The 23,272-nt window shown below is 39.2% G+C and overlaps 1 protein-coding gene across 1 annotated transcript; it reads left to right on the top strand.

Moving 5' to 3' along the window:
* Positions 1 to 14,056: 14,056 nt before the first annotated feature.
* LOC148022712 (legumin B-like) lies at positions 14,057 to 16,175 on the top strand. The gene is made up of 4 exons (XM_087695117.1): positions 14,057 to 14,411; positions 14,531 to 14,727; positions 14,915 to 15,382; positions 15,521 to 16,175. The coding sequence occupies exons 1-4, from the start codon at positions 14,102 to 14,104 to the stop codon at positions 16,058 to 16,060; spliced, it is 1,515 nt and encodes a 504-aa protein (XP_087551243.1). The 5' UTR covers positions 14,057 to 14,101; the 3' UTR covers positions 16,061 to 16,175.
* The last annotated feature ends 7,097 nt before the right edge of the window (positions 16,176 to 23,272 follow it).

Here is a 23,272-nt window from a genome sequence, read left to right as displayed (position 1 = left end):
GATTGCTTTGGTAGAGGGTCTTTGGTGGTGATTAGAGACCCTCTCCTTAGAAAAATAGAGAGAGAATGTAGTAGCATGAAGAGAGGGAGGGAGAGCCCTAGCCATATGTGTATTACCAACTAAATCCTTCGAGTAGGGTTCACTAAGCTTATGGGAGAAAGGAGGTGTGGAGCTATTTGAATAATTAGGGTGAGAGAACTATAGAGATTTCTTTTTAACTTTCAAAAACCAAGATCGAAATGCACTGTAGGCAACCATTGCTACACTACATGAAAAATATCCTAATTTGCTACATATGAGATTTGCAAACCATTGGGTGCAAGAAAGGACCCAAAAGGGACTTTCAAATCAGAGAGCCATGGTCAAACATATAGCAATGGAAAATAAGAGAAGGTTAAATTAATAAGGCTTAGATCCTAAGCCAATGTTAATGACCACACATGGTCAAGAGTGGATAAAAGCCGAAAGTAGGGTGGAGCTGCGGATCTTTAGCCCAAAACAAAGGGAGGCACAATGAATCCAAAAGGAGGGATTGGATTTGTCATATTTTGGGTCAAGAAGTGTTGATATATGGAAAGCAAACTTTGTAAGTATATATATTCTTTAATTTTTTCATATGTTACTATTTACGAATAATTATGTCTAATACTCATAGTATTTTCATTTTGGAGTTGAGTATTGTTGGCTGAATGCCCACGAACCACAAGATTGACTTATAGGCATTGTCATAACAAACTCAATACATGGACATAGTTATGGCAGCAAGGCATCATCATAGAGTAGCAATTGCATGAAATCATGGTATGAAGGATTTGTTAAGTTATATCTCTTCTTAAATGCATTGAAAGTTGTGAGCTATTCTAAGATAGAATATTTTGCATCATGGATAACCTAATGAGGCAGTTAGAGAGAGAGGAAGCTGAGCAAGGGGTGATGGAGATTAGAGCAAAGAGCACCAAGAACAAGAGTGAGAGAGTCATGAGGATGATGAGAGCAATGATGCAAAGAGAGTGGATGGTGGTGAAATCTTTTCACAATACATATGAGCTTTGATGTACATAGTAGCCTATTATGTGCTGGAAGCCATACTAGCTTGCTTCAAAATCATGTACATATCTTTTGTATATTTAAGGAATACTAGCTACTATCGGTTATTTTCAAGTATATGAGCTACTCTTGGTCATTTTTGTTATCTACATTTAATTTTCTCAACCTTTGTTAGCATGTGAAGGATTTTCCTAATATATGCATACAGTTTGTAAAGTTAATGCTTAGCGCAATGAGTACATAAGAAGGACTAAACAAAACCAAGGAATAAGGCCCTATGTGGGGTTAATCCCTTTTAGTAAATACACAACTATAAGAAAAAATAATCATACACAAAGACCACAAACTAAGTATATACACAAACTAATTATTTGCTTTATAAGTACACTTTTCTTATTCAAAAACATAAAAAGAAATGTCACAATGTTGATGTTGGGAGCCTTGAAAGGCTATGCTCATGGCCCATATGTGCACTTTACTTTGCACCTGCATGTATTTTTGTTGTGATAGAGTACGCAAAAAACTAAGAGATATTCTTAACTCGCATTCAAATAATAAGTACACTATAGGGGAATGGAGCAATAGCGATGGCCATTTGCAATGCAAAAAAGCAGCGTCGCTATTATATTATAATTAGAGACACACATAGTGACACTGCTAGCAATGCCAATCTAAGGAAAAAGTTTTGAAAACTCGAGCGTGACATTTTTTGAGAAAACATTTGTGCGAGAGAATAAAAGAGAGAGTGAGAGAGCTTAAAGCTTTGAGAGGGAGAGTGATAGGAAGAGGGAGCGAGAGAGAGGAGGAAAGCCAATCAACACCATCATTGTTTCCACCACTATACATGAAGAAGAAAGAGAAGTGTGCAAGGGATAAGGGAGGGAAGGTGTGAAGAGAAGGTACAAAGGGTTTCATCTTTAGGCCTTTGAGGTAGGTACATTGCCTTTTCTTGCTTTATTTTTGTGTTCTCTTCTCTTCTTATTTTTTTCTTTGCAAAGAGATGCATGAAAAGAGAGGGAGGGAGGGAAAATAAGGAAGGGTGAGAAAGAGAGAAAGGGGAGAAAGAAAACAAAGAGAAAGAGAAAGAGAGAAATGAGAGATAGAGGGAGAAAGGAGGATGAGTGAGAGAAACAAGCAGAGAGAGAGGGGGGAGAAGCAAAGAAAAAGGAACAAAGAACGGGAAATAGACAGAAAAAGAGAGGGAGAGAGAGATAGAAATAGGGAAAGGAAAGGAAGAGAGGAGGAGGAAGTAGAAAAGAAGGGTGACGTAAAGAGAGGAAGGAGAGTGAAAAGAAGAGCGATAGAGAGAGAAAGAGTGATAGAGAGATAGGGAGAAAAAATAGAGAGCGAGAGAGAAATAAGAAAACAATGAGAGAATGAGAGAGAAGGTTAAGAAACAAAAGTAAAGGGAGAGCAAGGAGAGAGAGATAAAGAGAGGTGGGTGACATTTCTTTCAATATCTTTGTTTTTAAGCTTTTTAATTTCTATCTTTGATTGTCTTTGCAATGAGATGCTTTCAGTGAGAGTGGGGAGGGAAGAAGGGAGAAATAGAGATAAATAAAAAAGAGGAGAGAGAGGAGCTTCATAAAAAAGGTGTTGAAACCCGAGCATAGCATTTTACAGGTTTGTAAACAAGCGAGAGAGAGAGAGAGAGAGAGAGAGAGAGAGAGAGAGAGAGAGAGAGAGAGAGACCGCCACCATCACCGTCATCCTCTACGAAGAGGGAGGACACAAGTGTAAAGGAGAAGGAAGAAACTCACAAAGAAGAAGAAAAAGGAGGGAAGTATGAAGGGATTCTTCTTCAAGCTTTGAGGTAAGTGCATTATCTCTTCTCCCTTTGTTTTTATCTTAGAGAGGCCACTGCCACCGCCAATTCACCACAAAAAGAGAGGAGAAAACCGCAAAGAAGAAGGAGGGAATCCATGAAGGAGAAGAAAAAGATGGAGAGAAGCTCAAAAGGATCCTTCTTCAAGCTTTGAGGTAAGTGCATTCTCTCTTCTCTTTTTGTTTTTCTCTTTTCTTTACCTCTCTCTTTCTTTTTGTTGATGAAGAGATGTATAGAGAGAAGAAGGGAAAGAGATCAACACAAGGGATATTGAGAGAAAGAGAGAGAGAGAGAGAGAGGTTGCCATTGCCATTGCCACTACATCCACTAAAAGAGAGGGGACAACTACAAAGGAGGAGGAGGGAACCTGTGAAGGAGAAGAAGCACTACAACAAAAAGGTTCCATAGACGTGCTTGTAGACGCAATATTTGAATTATGTTAAAAAATGTCAGGCGCATTTATTACCGCGTATAATCATATTTATAAAAAAGTGGATATATTCATATTATGTGTCTATACACGCGTGTAACTGTGCGTCTAAAAAAGCATTTATGTTGCAAGTTTTTGACGAGAATAGACGCGCATTTTTCCTGCACTTTAGACACGCTGATAGATGTGCAAAATAGATGTATGGAAAAAAAAACAGAGAGCATGTGGCTTTGCAAGCCACATGCTCTTCGATTTTTTTCCCCCCATCAACATCAAATTGTATGCTTAGGGAAAGCAGAGAAAGATTATTTCAAAGATTTTTATACTGAAAATAAAACAATGTATGTAGAACACAGAACTTCATATATATAGATAAAACGTTTTTACATCTTATTAATTCTAGTTCTTGTGACCTCAAGCATGGTCATGGTCGCAAGCACTAGCTGAAAGTAATACATATAAAAAATGAAAACTACAAGGTTCGCCTACACAAAGGATTAAGGTATATAAATACCATTACAAATAATAAATTAGAGTTACCTATACTTTTTATGTAAAAAATAAAACATACCTCTTCTGGTTGTGGAATCCTCATGGCATGATTATATTGCTCCTCCATGATGAGTCCCTCCTTGTAGAAATGCTGTCAAGTGGACGCCTCGTTATGACCTCGATGGTAGTCTACCTCTCTAAGAGTAGGCATCCTACCAACGATATGATACTACAAAACAATTTGAACATACAATGTATTAGAACACGCTACATAATGAATTGAAATAAATTATAAAATTTAATTTTAAAAAAGAAATAAAAGAATACTTACAAACTCATTCTTCCATGACTCCCTGCCACCGGATCCATAATGCAATGATCTCATGGTTGCCATCTGGATACATCGCGCCTCTGCATGCTGGCAACTTATCCTTTTCTCTATTGCTCTCTTCTTGGCCTCTTTCCACTCCCTACGGTGGCAATTGGGTGGTTGGCCATATCCAGGGCACCCCTGCTCTTGTCTCCACAGTGACTCCTTGTGGCGCGCATCATAAGGTGAGACCTCTTGTTATGAAGCACATCTCTCACCTTTGACTGTCCCCAATCATCTGAGAATTCTGAATTCTCGGGATTAGGGTACCTTCTATGTACTGCCCGCAGCACCTCTTGCCACAAACCTTTTTTTTTGTGCTTGAAGAGAATCATGCAATCTTTGTATGTGGCATGCACAACACTCCTCAAGTAGGCTATCAATTCCCTCCCCTCAGAGTTATGCAAGATACGACCAATATCAGTGATAGAGTAGTACATTTATGGAGGCTCACCTCTCTTATTTCCCGGTGAGGGTGATTGAGAGCCACCTCCTAGGCAACCCCCACAAAGTCCTCGACCTCCTCGTCCTCTCGCACGACTCTCCCTCCTCCCTTGACGGGAACTACCCTCTACCTCACTTGATATTGCACATGCTTCTGCAGATGTACATGCTTCGATCGATCCATGTACTTCAACTGATCCTTGTGCATCAGCTGATCTATGTGTATGCATAGTGTGTGGAGTATATGTTGGTAGAGGTGTACCAAGGTTTGGTATGCCAAGGTTTGATGTTTGTGCGGCACTGCTAGGCAAAGATGTGATAGGTGTCCCAGAAATGACACTGAAAACCTCCTCTGCAGCAGTGAAAGGGTGACCAAGATAATTGGTCATCTCCCCCATGAATTGCTCCTTGTTTGAAAAACCTTCAAAAAAGCTACTAACACCTCTAGAAAACTCTGTTAAGGTGTTGTTCATGCGTTCCAACTCAGGATTAGTGCTCGAAAATCCAGGATTCCACATCTACATTAGAGAAATCATATTACCCTCTACAAATAAAACATATTACATGCTGCGTTTATATTTGTGTCTCTGTGTGCATCTGTCAACGAGTGTATTTTCGCGTCTATACCTGCGTCTACACTATCATTTAGACGTGCTGACAGACGTGCACAATCGGACCATATTTTTTAAACTTTTATAAAAAACGTGTAAAAAAACTCCATAGATGACAGTCTATAGCATGTAAAGAGAGAGAGAGAGAGAGAGAGACAAACAGACAGAGAAAGCAAACAAGATTGAGAGAGAGAAGAAGAACTCACCTTCTTTGCTTGTTCCGACGGGTGGTGGCTAGGTTGCAAGCTCCTTGTCCTCCTTCTCCCTTCCCTTGGTAAGTTGCTTGAATCTTCTTCTCTTCCTTGCTGTTTGGCTCTTGTTCTTTACTATTTGGCTCTTCCTTCCTCCAATCCTCTTTTTACTCTTATTTTCTTCCCTCATTGTCTTCATGAAGTGATAGATAGACATGATTAGTGATGTCGAGCTCGAACTGTAGAAAACGCGCAAAAAACGCAGAAAAGCATTGGTTTGAAAAGAAAGCCACAAATTTTTTTTAAAAAAAATTATATTTGCGTGGCGCATCTGTAAGTGCGTGTAATTGCGCGTATATATGCGCAAATAAGACATATTACACGCGCTGATAGATGCGCAGTTACAATTAAACTGATTAGATACTAGCTTTTAGTTGTTTTTGGATCAACATGACATGAATTTCCTAGTCTTTCAATATCAAAATGTTTGCCTCCATGTTATAAGCATAAATGCATTTAGGGAATATGATATATATATCAAATGAAATCACATATGTCCTTATGATTCAGGTGTAATTATGTCGTCATCTTCTACTAGTATGGGACATGCTGAGTCAATAAACAGTACATCCTCCAGTAAGGATGAGATATCGCGTCTTTACAATCGAGACGCTTGGCTACGATGGAAAATCAAATGTATGTGTGATCGTTGTCGAGGATGTTTTTTTCGAGCACGTCGAATCACAATATCACACCTCAGTATGTACGGAGAGTGGGACCAAGAAAAAGACTCGGTAATTTTTATTGCTTTATTTGCACAAATATTATTGGTCTATGTTGCATCTTCACCATTAAACAAAACCTCCTTTTTTTTATTGAGTAGGATGCGGTATTACATCCTCAAATGATTCCTCTAGGGCATTGAGAGGCTGTGAAGTGTCGATGCAAGGAGGCAGAGTCCTAAAGAAGAGTAGAGACTGATGACGATGATAGCAGGCCTATTCAAATGCCCCATCAAGTTTTGGAGGAAGAGATTTTGAACAACATGGTGCACGATTTATTTTCCCATCAGATTCATAAGGAGGGATCCACTAGAATAGTTGACCCGCTACACATAGCATCGAAAAATCCATTGTACGAAGATTGCACCTACTCCATTCTGCGTGTATCTCTCGAGATACTGAACTTACAAACCATTTATGGATGGAGTAATGCTAGCTTGAATGCATTATTGAAGTATGTATCATTTGATATTAATTCATAAATGCTTCTAGACAATATTCGTGGTTTGTTAACTCTGTTTGTACAATATATACAGGTTATTATCACAAATGCTTCCAAATGGAAATAAATTACCAACTAGAAGGTAGCAAGCAGGGCGTTTCTTGACATCTCTTGGAGGTCTCAATTACGTTAAAATCCATGCATGTGTCAATGATTGCATCTTGTTTCGTGGGGATCATGCATCTGCACGATAGTGTCCTATTTGTGGTGAACAAAGATACAACCAGGAGATGAAATCAATGGATGTGCCTCGTAAGGTTTTCCGACATTTTCATATTATTCCGCGTATTCAACTTATGTTTAAGTGTGAATCTATTACGAGACTCATGTCATGGCATGCTAGTTACCATTCAAGTGATGAAAAGTGGAGAATTCCTTCAGACATACCAGCTTGGCAACATGTAGACAATTTGTGGCCTACTTTCAAAGAAGAGCCCAGAAATTTGAGATTTGGTCTAGGATTAGATGGAATAAATCCATTTGGTATCAAAAGCACCTCATATAGTGTATGGCTAGTGGTATTGGTGAACTATAATATCCCTCCATCCATGGCAATAAAAAAATGACATGTAATATTGTTCCTTTTGATTCTTGGAAAACACAAAGTAAAAAACATGGACGTTTACTTAGAGCCTTTGATCGAGGAGCTAGAAATGCTATGGAGAGGTATTGAGGTGCAAGATGTGAGTGCATCATTGTCCTCTAGAGATTTCACTTTAAAGGGCATGTTGTTGTGGACCATGCATGACTTTCTAGGCTATGGAGAGTGTTCAGGTAGTTGCATACTCTATTTTATTCATTCTTACCCTTAATCAAATATATGTCATCATTAACCCACTTGTTTTTACAGGTGTAACTACATTAGGCTATCATGCATGTCCAATTTGCAGTCCCTCTCTGGTTTCTTCTAGATCGACACGCTTGAAGAAGGTTATCTATGCCAATCATCATCATTTTCTTCCTATTGACCACCCCAAATATGCACCCCCCAGTAATGGAAGAACTCCACAATCTCTGACCATTTAAGATTGGAAGGACACTTGGACACATGCCAATGATCATCCTTCACTCGGTATGAGTGGGTAACTAGTTTACTTCTTTTTTTTGTCTTTAAAGTGCACTCCATTACGAGAAAAAGAAATAGTATATTATTTCTGCCTTAGATTCTCTATATTTTTTCATCTTCCATATTAGACTGAAGTCAAGATCAATCACCTGTTGGACCCCATGCATATATTCAAGAATGTTGCCTCTACATTATGGGATCACTTAATCGAGGCTCGTGATTCTGTCAATGTAAGGGAGGATTTACGTAGCATTGGATGTATGAGACAAGCTTGGCTATGTATCAGACACCCAGAGGAAAGATCAAGTTACTGCGTGCACCTTGGAGGTTGTTGAAGACCAAAGAAAAGATAGTAAAGCAGCATATATGTAGCTTTCAAACTCCCACAGGATATATGAGAAGCCTCAAGGGAGCCTTCATAAAGAAAAAGAAAAGAGATGTGAAGCAACTATCGGGTTTAAAGTCTCATGATTGGCACAAAATGATTCAGGTAAGGATTTTCATAACCATAAATATATTAATTAGTGGAGTAACTATGTAGACTAATTAACAATGTATGAATATTTACATACAGTTCATCCTTCCTACTAGCATATCCCATTGTGTTTCGAAATATGTGCATGATATCATTTATAAGATGGGTGAGCTCGCGAGGTATGTATACTTTATACTTATTCTTTAGTTTACATATTACGTACATCACATAGTAAACCCGCTCGAATTTATGGACAAAACTAATCATCGTTCTCAATTGCATGTTGGTAGATTTGTGAGTTTGAAGGAAATCGATGCAAATATATTGCAAGAGGCTCAAATATTGTCCATTGAGGTGGTTTGTTTGGTGCAGGAGGAAACTTTTTCTCGCTCCATTTTGACTACTCAAGTACACTTACTCGTACATCTGATTGATGAGATTGCAATTCATGGGGTAGTTCATGCAAGGTGGATGTTTTTTCTAGAGCGCTTTATGAAAACCCTAAAAGATTTTGTAAAGCAAAACGCACGGCTCGAGGGAAGCATGGATGAGAGTTGGTTAGTGCAATCATTCCTTGTACAAATCTCTGAATATCTTACTAAAGTGGACTCCTCTTTACCACGACTATGGAAAGATTATGAAGATTTGAGGACGACCTCTATAATACCTCAAGGAAAAGGAAGGAGCAAAGTGATAATGAAATAGGAACTTCGTAAGTTAAATATATTTTGTGTGCTTAACAGCAAAGTAATAAGCAAATGGGTGACACTATATAAAGAAGCAAGGGCAAGAAGAGTAAGTGAAAGGCAAGCATTTCGTGCTAGACATGGACGTAATGTCCCATATCCAAAACATTGAAGTGTGTTTCCATGTCATATTGATATAGATTGGCTAGATGAAGAAATGGAGAATATGGAAAAAGAGGAGGCGATGGATATATCGCAAGAGTGGGAATATGCGTGAGGTTGCTTATCAAAGGTGAGATATATTTATAATTAAATTATTTTTAGTCATATATGATATAATAATTTTACATGTTTCATCTTTAACTAAATCATTAATATGATCTCAACAATGTACTACTAGTGCACATTGTTCAATGCTATTTGGTGTGAAGGCAAACATTTTCGAACTCAATGTATAGATGATTAAAAAAAATACCCAAGATTGTGTTATCCTTGCAAACGTCCAGGATACCAATGGCACCATGGAAGGTTATTGTGGCTTGATCCAAGATATTTTGAAGCTTGACTTTAGCCGATTTTTTATATATATACTAGATGTGAAGTGGTTTAAAGAAGTAGTAACAACGGGTGAGCATTGCACAATTAGACATCATCCAAGTGGTTTTGTAGTGATTGACTCTACAAAATTTCACCAAGGCAAGAATGACACATTCGTATTACCTCAACAATGTGAGTAGGTATATTAGAAGTTATATATTTTTATATATATTACTTCTTGATACATTTTTAAAATACAATAAATATCTAAGTTACTTACTTTTTGTTTTTTAAATGCAGGTTGTGTATCATCCAATGGTAAACAATAACCGATGGTGGCACGTCATCCCCATATCTAATTGTTCAAAACCAATATATGGCAATGCTACCAACATAGAGATAGTTGATGACAATCCAACAACCAATGATGATACAATCAATGATGATGCACAGGATGATGCCATGATCGATGATATACATGATGCAGTGCAAGATGATCCCCGCGAGGATGTTCAAGGAAGTACAGAAGAGGATAACAATATGGTTGCAGATGATGATGAAGAAATTGAGCATAGCAATACATCTGACAGTGGGATTGACTTATTTGTTTCATTGCCTATTGGTAACATAGACCTAGAGGTAGATAGTCTAGCAAGGGCCGATCTCATTGAAGATGAGATTGATCATTCATTGTAGCATATATAATTAGCTTTGAATGATTGGATGTATATTTGTAATACTCGACAAGAAGTAAAGTTAGTAATGTATTCAAACAAATAATAGCTGTTAAGATGTTTGGTCATATTTAGGGACTTTATGAGAAATAAAAAATATGTGTGTTTATTTTCACATCTATAAGTGTGTTCATAAACGCGGGTATAGATGCATTCTGTATACTAGCGCGAATAGACGCGCTGATAAATGTGCCCGCTATTTCGCATGTACAGTGCACGTCTATAGGGCCTTTCTCTTGTAGTGAAGAAGAAGGAGAGAAGCGTGAAATGATTCTTCTTCAAGCTTTGAGGTAAGTGCATTCTCTCTTATCTCTTTGTTTTTCTCTTTTATTTCTTTCTCTCTTTCTTTTTATTGATGAAGAGATGTATAGAGAGAAGAAGGGAGAGAGATCAATGTAAGGGAGAGAGATCAACGCAAGAGAGAGAGAGAGAGAGAGCTTGTTAATGTGTATGGTCTAGAAGCACTATCTTTATATCCAGTTTATAAAATTGCATGAGTGATTTTACCTTTAAATTATTTGCTTGGGTACCAAACATCCTCCCAAGAAGTTTTAGCATCTCTAATACCAAAGATATGATGTAGCACATCATCACTTAGTCCCCAAGCAATGATGCCTAGTGTTTTGTTATTCATCTTCTTCCATTCTTTGGTTTTTGGTGGAGCTACTGTAAGAATCCCGCTTTTTGAATCTTCTTTCCCGTCATCTGCATCACCTTCATCATCTTCAAAGAGATCCCAGAGGCATTTCCTCAGGAGGTGGTACATGCTCTTTTACTTCCAGACATGGAAACCTTCTCCATTGAACTTTGTTATTTACTGAAGCTCTACCATGTTGATAAGCTTCAATTAAGCAGCAAAAGAGTTGTATTTCAATGTGTCAAAAGACACAAGTGCAAGATAATGTGAAGACACACTTTGTATAGTATCAAGAGATACTATGTCTCGTCTTGAGCTTGGATCTTCTTTCTACTTGATGGTGATTCTTGATGCTTGTCTTGTCCTTCTTCTTGAGTTTAGCAGCAAATCTATTGTCGGTTGGATAGATGATTTCAATCGATACACATGGTTGTACATTTTGAATTACAAGGATGAGGTGCTCGATGTCTTTAAGCAAATGGATTTATAAAGTGAAATGCAAGTTAGACTGTTTGTCAGAAAGGTATCATTGGAGATGATGATCATGGGATTGCTGAAATTAAAGCAATGTTACATGATGAATTCAAAGCAAGGATCTTGGTGAGCTGAAGTACTTCTCAGGATTGAGCCTGATTTACCTTATTATTACCCACCCTAGCTTGAGTTATGCAGTGAGGCTGATTAGCCAATTTATGCAGAAACCTCATAAGCCACACTTAGATGCAATCATGAGGATTATGAGATACGTGTAGGGTATTGCTGATTATGGGCTATTTCATGAGCATGGAAAATCATTTAACCTGATAGGTTATACAGATGCTGATTGAGCTAGTTGCGTCTATGACAAGAGGTCAACCAATGGTTATTATTTTAGTTTGGACAATAGTATGATCAACTAGAGTAGTAAGAAGCAGCCCACCATTGCTTTATCTAGTATATAGAGGTAGAATACAAGGGTGTAGCCTTAGCGGCATGCAAAGCACTTTGGCTTGTGAAACTGCTACATGATTTGGGTATCCACTTGGACAACAAAGTCACATTGCATTGTGACAATCTTAGTAGTGTGATGTTGGCTAGAAATCCCATCTATCATGCTAGATTCAAACACATAGAGGTTCATTACCATTTCCCTTAGGAAACGGTACTTGCAGGACAGATTGATCTGTGTGTTATTTCAAGCAATTTTGCATTGTAAGATAGAAGACCAGGTAGCAGATATCTTTACCAAATCACTTGGTAAAGAAAAATTCGTTCATTTCAGGGAGCTACTTGGAGTACATCAACTAGTCTGAGCTCAAGAAATAGAGTTTGAGAAGGGGGAGGATGAGCTTGATTCTTTTGATCTTGAAACACCTCCATCCATTGAGATTGAGGGTGAGACTAAGAAAGAAGAGATAGAAGATGACTTAGATGTAGGTAGAAACAAGAAGCAAAAAGTAGAGCTTAGAGACACTACCACTCTCTATATAAGTGTTTCTAGCTCCAATGCCATGGAATAACTCTTGCAAATGTTCAAATGCTTTTCCAAAAAAACTTGAACAAGTTTGAAAAAAGCTCGAGTGAGCAAAAGATCAATGGGAGTTATTAAAGCTTAAAGTGAAGCTCTTCTTCTTGGGCCTAAGCAAGTGATAAAAAATCTCCTTAAGTAATACTTTTTTGAATTGATTATATCTAGCTTTTGCAATCACAATTTCTTCTTCTTCTCAAGCCTAAGAATGCGATGAAAAATCTCATTGTATAATACATTTTCAAACTGATTATATCTAACTTTGGCAATCATAGGAATCTTTGTTTTTTTTAAATCTGATACACAATTTTTAGACATTAGGTGTAGGTGACATTGGCAAATGAATTATACAAGAATATTTAGTGCATATAGCTAGAAGGGTGGCAAGGCTCCATGCCCTACCACCTAAATTTTTCCCCTCTATAACTGTTGCTATTTGCGTTGGGAATTTACTCTGCAACCGCTATTAGTGTCTCTATTTACGTCACTTCTGACATTGCTATTTTTGTCACTATCAGCATCGCTATTAGCATCACTATTTCTATTGTGTCGCTAACCTAATTAGCGACACAAATAGTGATGAAAATAATTTCGAATTTATTGCGTTGCTAATAGCGACGTGAATAGGATGACATGGTAATTTTTACCATGAATAATTCCATCGCTATTGGGTCTATATGTTGTAGTGGTAGACATTTATTTTCATAAATTTGTGTCATGTAGTAGCACATGCTAAGAAATGTTGTCATCCAAAAAGGACAAGAATTCCCATCAACTCTTCACTCAAAGGAGAACTATCTCAATAACTTATATCCTTGAGAAAATGTTGTGGCATAAAAGGAAAAATATTTAAGTCACTAATCCTTTTGACCACACACAAAGTTTAGAACCATTTAGGGCGCCCATCCCCATTTGCATGTGCTTTCTAACAATAGAAATAAGACCATTTGTGATGTATGACTTCATAGCAATGACATGTTTAGATTGTGTCATTTTTAAGATATTCGACAACCTCATTTTTCTATTTGAGAGCTTCAAGAAGAGCACAAAGATTTTTAAATTATTAAAACTAAAAAAGTAACTAAAATAAGCATAGAACTAAAATATGTTTATGAGGGTTTTTGAAGTTTTTGGAAAGTTCTCTTGAGAGTGATCAACCTTCGAACCTTGATTGTGAGAGGGGTTGGGCACTAACGTATGATGCATAAGGAAATTGGAGGAGACAAAACCGCACTCATGAGTCATCCATCCACTTTGCCTCATAGATTCTCATGGTCTGAGAAGTTCCAGGGATGGTAACGGTGGTGGCTACTCTTGTGATGTCCAAGCTCCCCGCGCATATCCTAATGGTCAATATGTCGCATGCGTATGCAGTCCGCATTCCGAAGGTTAGTGTTTCTGGCGGAACGAACCTATTTCTCTTTTGATATATTTCAAGTTGTGTCTGGCCGAACGGTTCTAGAGTTTTCGTTTTTTATTAATTCAATAGAAAAAGCCCACAAGGGGTAAAACGCTGTGTGCGCCACATGGCAGATAAGTGCGACTGTGCCCATGCGGAAGCAGATCGCCGCATCCTGATGCTGCATGTTTCCATAACGAGTCCAAATGCGGCCGCCTGTCGCAATCATGATGTTGGCTTTCTAAAACGGAGCAAAGCAGCGAGGCCTTCAGGTATATAAAAGGCCATGGCATCAGAGGGCTATCCAGGAGTTGTGCTGCAGTAACCATCAGTGATCAGTAGTTCTATTATAATCATCAGCTGTATATGATCATGTTGAGGATGAGGGGTGGACTGCTAGTGCTCGCGCTTCTGTTGCTGGCAGGGTGGGGGAGGGCTGCGAGGCAACAGCAGCAGCGGGAGGGCCGCCACCGGGGTGAGGAAGAGCAGTATGACCTGGGACTGGGAGAGGCCCGCGAGGTACTGAGGTCGGACGGGGGCAGCTATCGCATCTGGAGAGAGCGCGTCGAGGCCTTTCAGAATGCTTATGTGGGCATGGCGGAGCTCCAGCTGGAAGACAACGGCTTGCTGCTGCCGCAGTACGCAGATGCAGACAAGGTGGCGGTCGTGCTGGAAGGTAATAATTAGTATCAGCAGGGCACCATATCATTTGACTTCACGTTTACTTCATTTGTTTGCTTGCTATCGACGTCCTCTCATGATGATCACATCTTCATCGACCGGTGTTTGCTGCAGGCAAAGGATGGTTTGGTGCCGTCCTCCCCGTCCGTCCTGAGTACCGCCCCAACATGCTAGTGCGTCGCGTCGACAGGAACGATGTGATTGCGTTGCCCAAGGGCACTGTCTATTGGTGGTACAATGATGGCAACCGTCGCCATCGTGTGCTCTGCGCTTCAGAGACAACCTTCGGCTCGAATCCAGGACAGATGCAGGTGATGTAATGCCTTATGCGGAATGTATACACACACGCACTCTCTCTCTCTCTCTCTGTCTTCATATAAATTTTCACTAGCAGTGAGCATAAGTCCGGCTGAGGATAGATTTCTTCTGACCTTTTTTCATACATACTCGACGTATCGCGTCTGATCTTTTTTCATCCATTTGTACTGTATATATCAGCAATTTGGTCTCGCCGGCGCCAAACAGCAGAGATTCGGCTCTATCCTCCATGGGTTCAGCGAGGAGACACTTGCTAAGGCGTGGGGCGTCGACGAGGACACACTCCGCTCCATTTTAGGGCGCCAGAGTGACGTCGGTATAATTCGAGTTGAGCGGAGGATCTCCTTCGAGGAGCCGGGTCGACGACGGCAGCACTATGAGGAGGAAGAGGAGGACGAAGAGGAACATCGCCGAGGGCGCCGCCGTGGTTTTAGCCGCGATACTGAGATTAATAACGAGAATGCTGTCGAGATGGCTGAGCGCAGCCGAAGCAGTTTCGACTACTTCGAGGAGCTCAGGTACAGTACCCGAGCGCAGGGGCCCGATGTCTATGTTCGGGATGGTGGGGAGACACAGATTGTGAATCGACACAAGCTCCCGGCTTTGAGCGCAGTAGGATTCAGCGTGGGGAGGGGACGACTGGAGCCGGTAATTATTGCATTAATATGCACGACCAGCATGTGCTAATATGTATATGCGCGATTATTCATTAGATGTATATATCATCACGCTTGTCGAAATATGGCAATATGTCATTCTCACCTTCCACTTCATCTCGACCTGCAGAACGCCATCTTCGCGCCGCTCTTCTTCCGCAACGCTCACCAGCTCATCTACGTGACGCGCGGAAACGGCAGGATTGAGGTGTCAACGGGCGACGGCCGGAGCGCCTTCAACGAGGAGGTGCGAGAGGGCTCCGTGGTGGCCATCCCGCAGTTCCACCCGTCCTTGAAGATCGCGGGCGATCAGGGGCTGGAGTGGATCAACCTCATCACCAGCGACAACCCATCATTCTCCTTCCTGGCCGGGCGGAACTCCCTGTATCGCGGGATACCCACACAGGTGCTGCGCAACGCTTTGCGCGTGGATGAGAGGACCTTTGAGGAGCTGGTCCGAGGGCGTGAGGAAGACGAGTTCATCTTCCCAGCTGGTCGCGGTCGTCACGAAGAGCACCGCAGGAGACATGATGATGACGAGTGGGAGCGAGAGCAGGAGGAACATCATCGGCGTCGACCTAATTCTGATTCGCAGCTGCCGGAGCTGGTGGAGAGGTTCCTTGAGAGCGGCAAGGAGCTTGTGGAGGACGCGCTGTCGCTGCTCGCCTAATCAAATATAGCCGTGCTAGCGAAGCTCACGCCGCTCGCGCACACCACCTGGCACCGATCATCCTGGGCACCAACAAATGTACATATGAAACGCTGAAGTACGTACGTACTTGGAGGGGGGGGGAGGGGAGTTTCATTTTTTGGTTGAATGCGCAGACTGTACATATTTCTCGCGAGTTAGTAATAAAGTTTAATAATTGTGCCCAGGGCCCAATTTCTCTCGGAGCCGAATATTAGATGATTTTTAATTCGAACATCTCAGGTGATGTCTCGTACATGCATTTCCATTTGCTAACAGACATATGGATGTCTTTTAAAGATTTGTAGACATAAGCCAATAGAGGTTGAGATTGTTCGTGGAGTTCTATAAACATGCTTTCGCGTTAGAAACATAAGCATACGATTACCATTGTTTATGGAGTTACATAAGCATATGGTGGATATGGTGGAAAATTCCGAATTTGGTAGCAAGTAGTCTTCTTAAAATTGAGGCGAGGACTTGAAAAAAAAGATCAAATCCACTGTGGACAATTTGAAGGAGGGGCTGGAGATTTTAGTCTCCACTGTGGACTTGGCAGCCATATTGCTGGATATCAAGAAGGCGGATGAACAATGACTAAGTTTATTAGGATTTACATCATATCTGATGCTTAAGACCTGCTATGGTCTGTTGGTTTTTGTAAAGTTGACTAACTGTCCAAACTGTCCACCTAAGCAATGGTAGCTTCCCAGTTTTGAAGCAGCTCTCACTCAACTAGCTGTAAAATTTTTGTTCTATATTAATACATCTTTATAGCTTCTTGCAACCTTAAGAACTTGGCTAGGCCAAAAGCACGAGGTCAATAGAGTCATTTAGCTCGTAACTTTTCCAATTAAAAGCTCTCAAGAACTGGGCCTAGCTTAAAATGTCATTTGTATGTAACTTTTAAACTGGGTAAAAGCTCTTTGAGAAATTGGCTAGGACAAAAGCACGAATTTCGCCATTAACCTAAGAACACTTTCCTCTCCTTCCAAAGAAGTTTGAGCTTGTGCCATTAACCTAAGAACACTTTCCTCTCCTTCCAAAGAAGTTTGAGCTTGTGGTTCATAGATTGAAATTTGATTGTCGCCTAATGGATCAAGATTGAAATGGTCCAGACTTATGAAGCCACATGCATTGACGTGACAAATTGTAGACACTTGGAATGATAGTATAGACGCTTATGAAGCAACAACAAAATAAAGAGGATATGTAGCCACATGCATTGACGTGACAAATTGTAGACACTTGGAATGATAGTATAGACGCTTATGAAGCAACAACAAAATAAAGAGGATATGTAGAGCTAGATAGGGCAAGGAGAAACAAACTGAGCGCTTCATACAATCGAGCAAGGAACATTGCTTCAACTTATGAAGCAAAATAGAATACAGAAGGAAAAATAAAACCAGACTAGAGAAGGCCAACCAACCATGTGATCTTAATTGTAAAAATAATTGGGTATATGCAAACTAATGATGATGGGGTTGAAATAGGACTAGTGATGTTTTACAATCAAGTGTGTTGGGTTGAAGTAACTCAAGGTAATGTCTATAGTTGCATTCATTGCCCAAAGTTAAAAGACTCTTCATAATTATGTGCTCTAATTCCAATATAGATAATGTGCTGTCTTAATGAACTAACAATGGTGTAGATCATGAACTAATGTTGGTGTAGTGTTTAAGTCTTTTCATAATCATGTGCTCTAATTCCGATAGTGATGTCATTAAGAACTAATGATGGTGTAGATAGTATTTCATGATCAAAAGGTTGAAATAGCCCAACAAAATTCCCAAGTTAGACTATGATAATCATGTGCTCTAATTCCAAAAGATACTATTGTGGACTTAAATGATTGTAGAATGAGCTCACACATATGTACCAAAGTTGTGGCTTGATTGAGCCAATACCAAGTAATGCATGATATAGTTGCATCCAATTACCGAACCTAGCTTTGATAATCATGTGGTGGGATTTGAATAGAATGTGTTCTTAATGATTGTATAGTTAATTGGCTCACACATGCATGTGGCTTGATATGGTTACCCTTAATTAACCAAGTTGGCTTTGATAATCATGTGTTCTAATTCACTTGATCAATGTATACTCTAACTCAATAATTGAGTTTCTTGAAAGTTGAAATGGTTCATGACTTTTTTGAGCCTAGATTCTTTAAAGTTGGAATGCTCCTAAGTTCAACTCTCTTGGTAATTGATATATAGTGGAAATAAATTTCTTCAATCTTGGGGAGCTCACTATGTCTCTAAATGTGCATCGAGTTCAAAAAAAGGGAGTTTGAAAAAACATAATCTTATATATATTATAGAAGGAAATGTTTTAAGACGTGTGTATTTATTCACAAAAGGGGTATTTATATTGCATAAGTTTTTTTCCTAAACAAAAGGTATTGTTAAATCATAAAAGGGGCATGGATCTTTGAAGGGTATGATGAACCTCGTGAGTAAAACGTAATATCCCTATTCCTAAGGATGTCACACCCACCTAAAGTTGAGTCAAGGAGTCCAAGGTAAATATTATCCATCCATGTATTTTTCAACCTGATTGTGTTATCATACATAAGGTGATTTGACATGTATACTTACTGCATAAGACTTGGCTTTAAATACACTTTTAATGCATGGAAGATACATGGTTAAGATTTGATGCCCACCCTCCTATCCAAATACCCCAAAGTCTTCGCAACATTTTACATGAAGGGCATATAAAAAGTGTGTCGAATGAATGAAAATTTTAAATGTTTCCCAACCTAAAGAAAATATACAATTTCGGAGGAAATATATGTAGGTGGCCAAATACTACAAATGTCATGTCTTTTATAAAAAAATCATAAAGCTCATCAATATTAATGCTAACAGAGCTTGTGGATACAATAAAAGGACTCTCTAAAGGAGAGGGTCCAGGACTGGATGGACTGCCAAACAAATTCTATCAGAAATTCCAAGAGAAATTCCAAGAGATCCTGGTCAAACCACTCCAATATTGGAAAGAATCTATAAGATTAGGGGCCCTACCTATTGGAATCAATCAAGGTGTGATTAAATCAATCCACAAGAGGGATTCCAAAGATGAGGTGTCCAATTGGAGACAATAACTTGCTTGACCTCACCATACAAGATCTTTGCCAAAGCTCTAGCAAGAAGAATAAGTCCCCCATCTAGACCATTGGTTAAGAAAAGAACAGAAGGGTTTCATAAAGGGTAGGTACATACAGGACTCCATCATTGGGCTATGGGAAGGATTTGAATATGCCCAACAAAATAACAAGGATTTCATGTTCTTTAAAATTGATTTCAATAAAGCGTATGATCATCTGGGCTGGTGCTTTATCCTTCAGTCCTTGCAAGACATGGGAATGGGCAGAAAATTCATTAGATATGTAAGCACCCTTATTGGTAATGTCAGTGCTAAGGTAGCCATCAATGGAGAAATATCTCGGGTAAGTTACTCATGAATATATTATGCATTATGTGGGTTCAAAATAAGGTATTTTTAAAATACTAATTTTATATATATTTTTATATATAGAAGGGTGTAATGTAAAGGGGTCACTTACAGATTGAATAGAAAAGGGTTATGTTTTATTCAAGGAGAATTCATAAATAAGCATATTTATAAATAGGCCTTGATTGCACATGATGTAGAGGATATACATATAGTAACTTCCCCAAGAGAAATATCAGCACAATTCCCCTTATTCAGATCCATTAGACAAGCATGTCCTCTAACACCCTTGCTCTTTGCCATAGCTAGTGATGCACTAGGATGGTTGATGGAGCACGAAGTGAAAGAAGGCAGGATGAGAGGAATTAAACTCCCAAAAAAATCTGATATGGTGCTGAACCATTTTGTTGATGATATGAATGGAATGGTAAATAATGATCCAGAATCAATTAAGACATTTTGGGGTTGTATTCAGACCTATTGTATGGCCTCTGGGTCACTGGCTAATCATGCAAAAATTGAGATTAAGTCCTTAATCAAGCTGCCTCCTCAATGGTTATTGGAGGAAGGGTGCAAAGAGATAGAAGATGGACAGGTGTTCAAACTATTGAGGATACCTTATGGGCTTTGGGGTCACCCTAAAGTAGAGATAGGATTGGGTTCTAAGTAAAGTTAAGAAAAATTGGAATATCTAAAAGTTCTGCAACTCAATCTGGCAGGTAGAAGCCTAGTACTAAAGCATATTGTTATCCCAACTACCATTTTATTTTTTTCATGCTGGAAACCCTCCAAAATTGGTCTTAAGAACCTAGAAAGTTTGGCTAGGAATTTCCTATGGGCTGGTGAGTGAAAAACTCAGAATACCTAAAGTGTCTTGGGTAACTTGTACCTTAACCAAGGAAGGAGGAGGACTAGGTCTCCCAGACATATTAAGCTTAGTAGAGAAACTTGTAGCTAAATGGGTAGCTCGATTCTTTTTCCATGAGAATGAAGATTGGGCCATTCTTTTGCATAATAGCTGCAAGAACTTCTATCCCCCTAAGTGTAAGAGATGGAAGAATTTGAATGTCATCAATGGTGCCTTTAGTAAGATAAAGCTAAAGATCCACGGGAGTTCAGACTTAACTCGGAGCATTTGGGGGGCTTGGATGTCCTACAAGGAGTTGACCACTCTATCCACTATTAAAAACTTTACCCTTGCATGGGCTGCTTTGGACTCGATCTGGTATAGTGTGTTCCATGGTTGCATAGAAGAGGACCAAGTAAGGTAGGCATTCAAACTAAACAAAAAAGGAGTAATTAGCTAGAAGGACGTATGGGAGTATGACAAGGGGGACCAGGCTGCTTCTTACTCTCTCAAAGAAAGGTATGGTTTATCACCCTCAGATATCACATTAATACAACAAAGAATTAACAACTAGGATCCAAAGGTTTGCAAGATTATACAACTAAATATGAGATTTAACATAAGGGGAATCTGGTAGCCTGAAAATAAAACACTAAAAACCACCCCATATATAAAAACAAAAAAGAACTTCTTATACATTAAGCTTAATAAGAGATGGAAAGTAAATTGGTACGCCATTCAATGGAAATACAAATTTAAAATGATTTGGAGCATTGTAAATCAACCCAAAGTTTCTTGTTTGTTGTGGCTCATACTGCATCAAGCAGTGTGGACAAATGATTGGGCTTTCAAACTTGGAATAGGTCATGGGACTTGTCCACGATGCTATAAAGGTATTGAATCCATTTCCCATTTTTTCCTAAATTGCAAAGAAAATACTAATGTGCGAAATGTCTTGCAGGTATTGATGGCTCCTTATCACCCCACAAGAGTGACCTAGAAAGAATTACTTCTAGGAGAAATAAATGGGATCCTCCCTATTGTTTGGAATTGGCTTAGAGGGAAATTTCTCTAGGCTATATGGATGGCTAGAAACAAAAAGATTTTTAAGGACAAGAATATAGACCCAATGCATATGTTCTTACATGAAGTATGTTTGCAAGTTCCACAACGCAAGTTCAAAATGAAAAAGGAGCATGGGAAGTGGCTAGAGGCCAAAGATGAACATAGAGCTGTTGTTTTGGAAGCCCAAGAACTTGACCGTAAGAAGAGACTGGAAGCGAGAAGGCTAGTCATAGCAAGGCAGGAGGAGCTAATGGAAATATCCACCACATCCTTTATAGAAGATGTTATGAAAGGTATACATAAGAGAGCTTAGCATTGTAACATGAAATGCAGCCTCATACAGATAGAATGAAGCAAAAGATCATGGTGCAAAGAATGATGGAGCTTAGTTTTGGACCTCAAATGGTTGCAATCATATATTCTTCAATTTATCTATAATGGCTATGTATTAGGCAATCTCCTTTCTTTTTGCCCAACGACCTACTGGACATTACTTGTTGCCTTTTGTTAGATTTCCAGTTTAAAAAAAAGTCTACGTTGTAACTATTTTTCATTTTTACCTTAATACACTTTAATGTTTTCAATGAAAATAATAATAATGCTAACTACTAGCATGGAAGCATATCAAATCATTCATTCTACCACCTAAATTAGCATTTAGAAAACATGACATTGAAATTTTCTATGATATTAGCTTATTAAAATTTAATACCATCTCATTATGTTTTTAGACCATGTCATTATGCCTTAGTACATGGCATGTGTCATGCTTGCATAGGGTTTAATTGAGAGCATTGAAGGCTCCCCATTCATATGATTCTTGCTCAAATTTATCTCCATGGGGCTCTCTAGCATTGATAATATCTATTTTTAGGTTACCCTAGGCCTTGCCCTTACATTTGTTTACTATTCTGGGTGTAGTCAATTAGACCCACTATTAGTAAAATGAGTGTATCTTTTGATAAACAACTCCCATTGAAATATTTTTTAAATCAAATCAAAGAGGTTAATTCCCATTACAAAATGATGTGAAAAGTTTTTCTGATAAAATAATTTGATTTTTCTGTAGCTCACTTTCTGTGACTATATAGGACTGCCTTCAACCTCTATCCCACTAGACCACTATTCAAAAACAAGGTGCTCATAAAGGAAAGATATCACCTGGATTGGGCCATGAGAAGTGTCGACGCAGTAGAGGCTCCCCCTTAGGTTCCATGTAATCTGTCTAGCACATCACTAAGTGAAAACCCATAAAACGCATCCGCACTAAATAGACAAACGGCCCTCTTGGCCTAATGAAATAGAAATTTTTTCTGCAAACTAACTAGCCCTCTTGGCTTGATATAATCTGGTCATAATATCCCAAGAAGCAAGTCTTCCTAGACTCACTTTTACTTTCCAAACCTTCCTTTAACTCCCATGGACTATTTCTCATGATTACTCCATAGGTATTTCCCCATAGTGACCCAAACTCAAGCATGGTGTCACTTTTAGGGCAAAGGATAGAGTAATCAGCAACAGTTCTAGCCAAAGTTTCCACTAAACCATTTAAAATGGACAAAGTAGCTTTAGGTTTACGAGGGTTTCTTAGTTTCATCATCATGCTCATGAGACTGAAACTTTAATTAGCCTATTTTAGCATCCTTCACTTCAAGGTAGCTATAACTATAGAATAAAGCTAGTAGGTCCCTTATAAGGAAAAGATTCGGAAACCACCTCTTATAGGCGGCTCGCGGCAAACGCACCACCTGTCGGGATATAAAATGGGCCCGGCACTGGCTCTCTAGCACTAGCTGGACCTCTAAGATGCAAAAGATACC

Source organism: Lygodium microphyllum, chromosome 16, assembly GCF_053477565.2.
Source record: "Lygodium microphyllum isolate KBCC chromosome 16, Lygodium_microphyllum_v1.1.10, whole genome shotgun sequence".
In the NCBI taxonomy this organism is placed as follows: Eukaryota; Viridiplantae; Streptophyta; class Polypodiopsida; order Schizaeales; family Lygodiaceae; genus Lygodium; species Lygodium microphyllum.
This window is presented reverse-complemented; position numbering and strand designations above follow the sequence as displayed.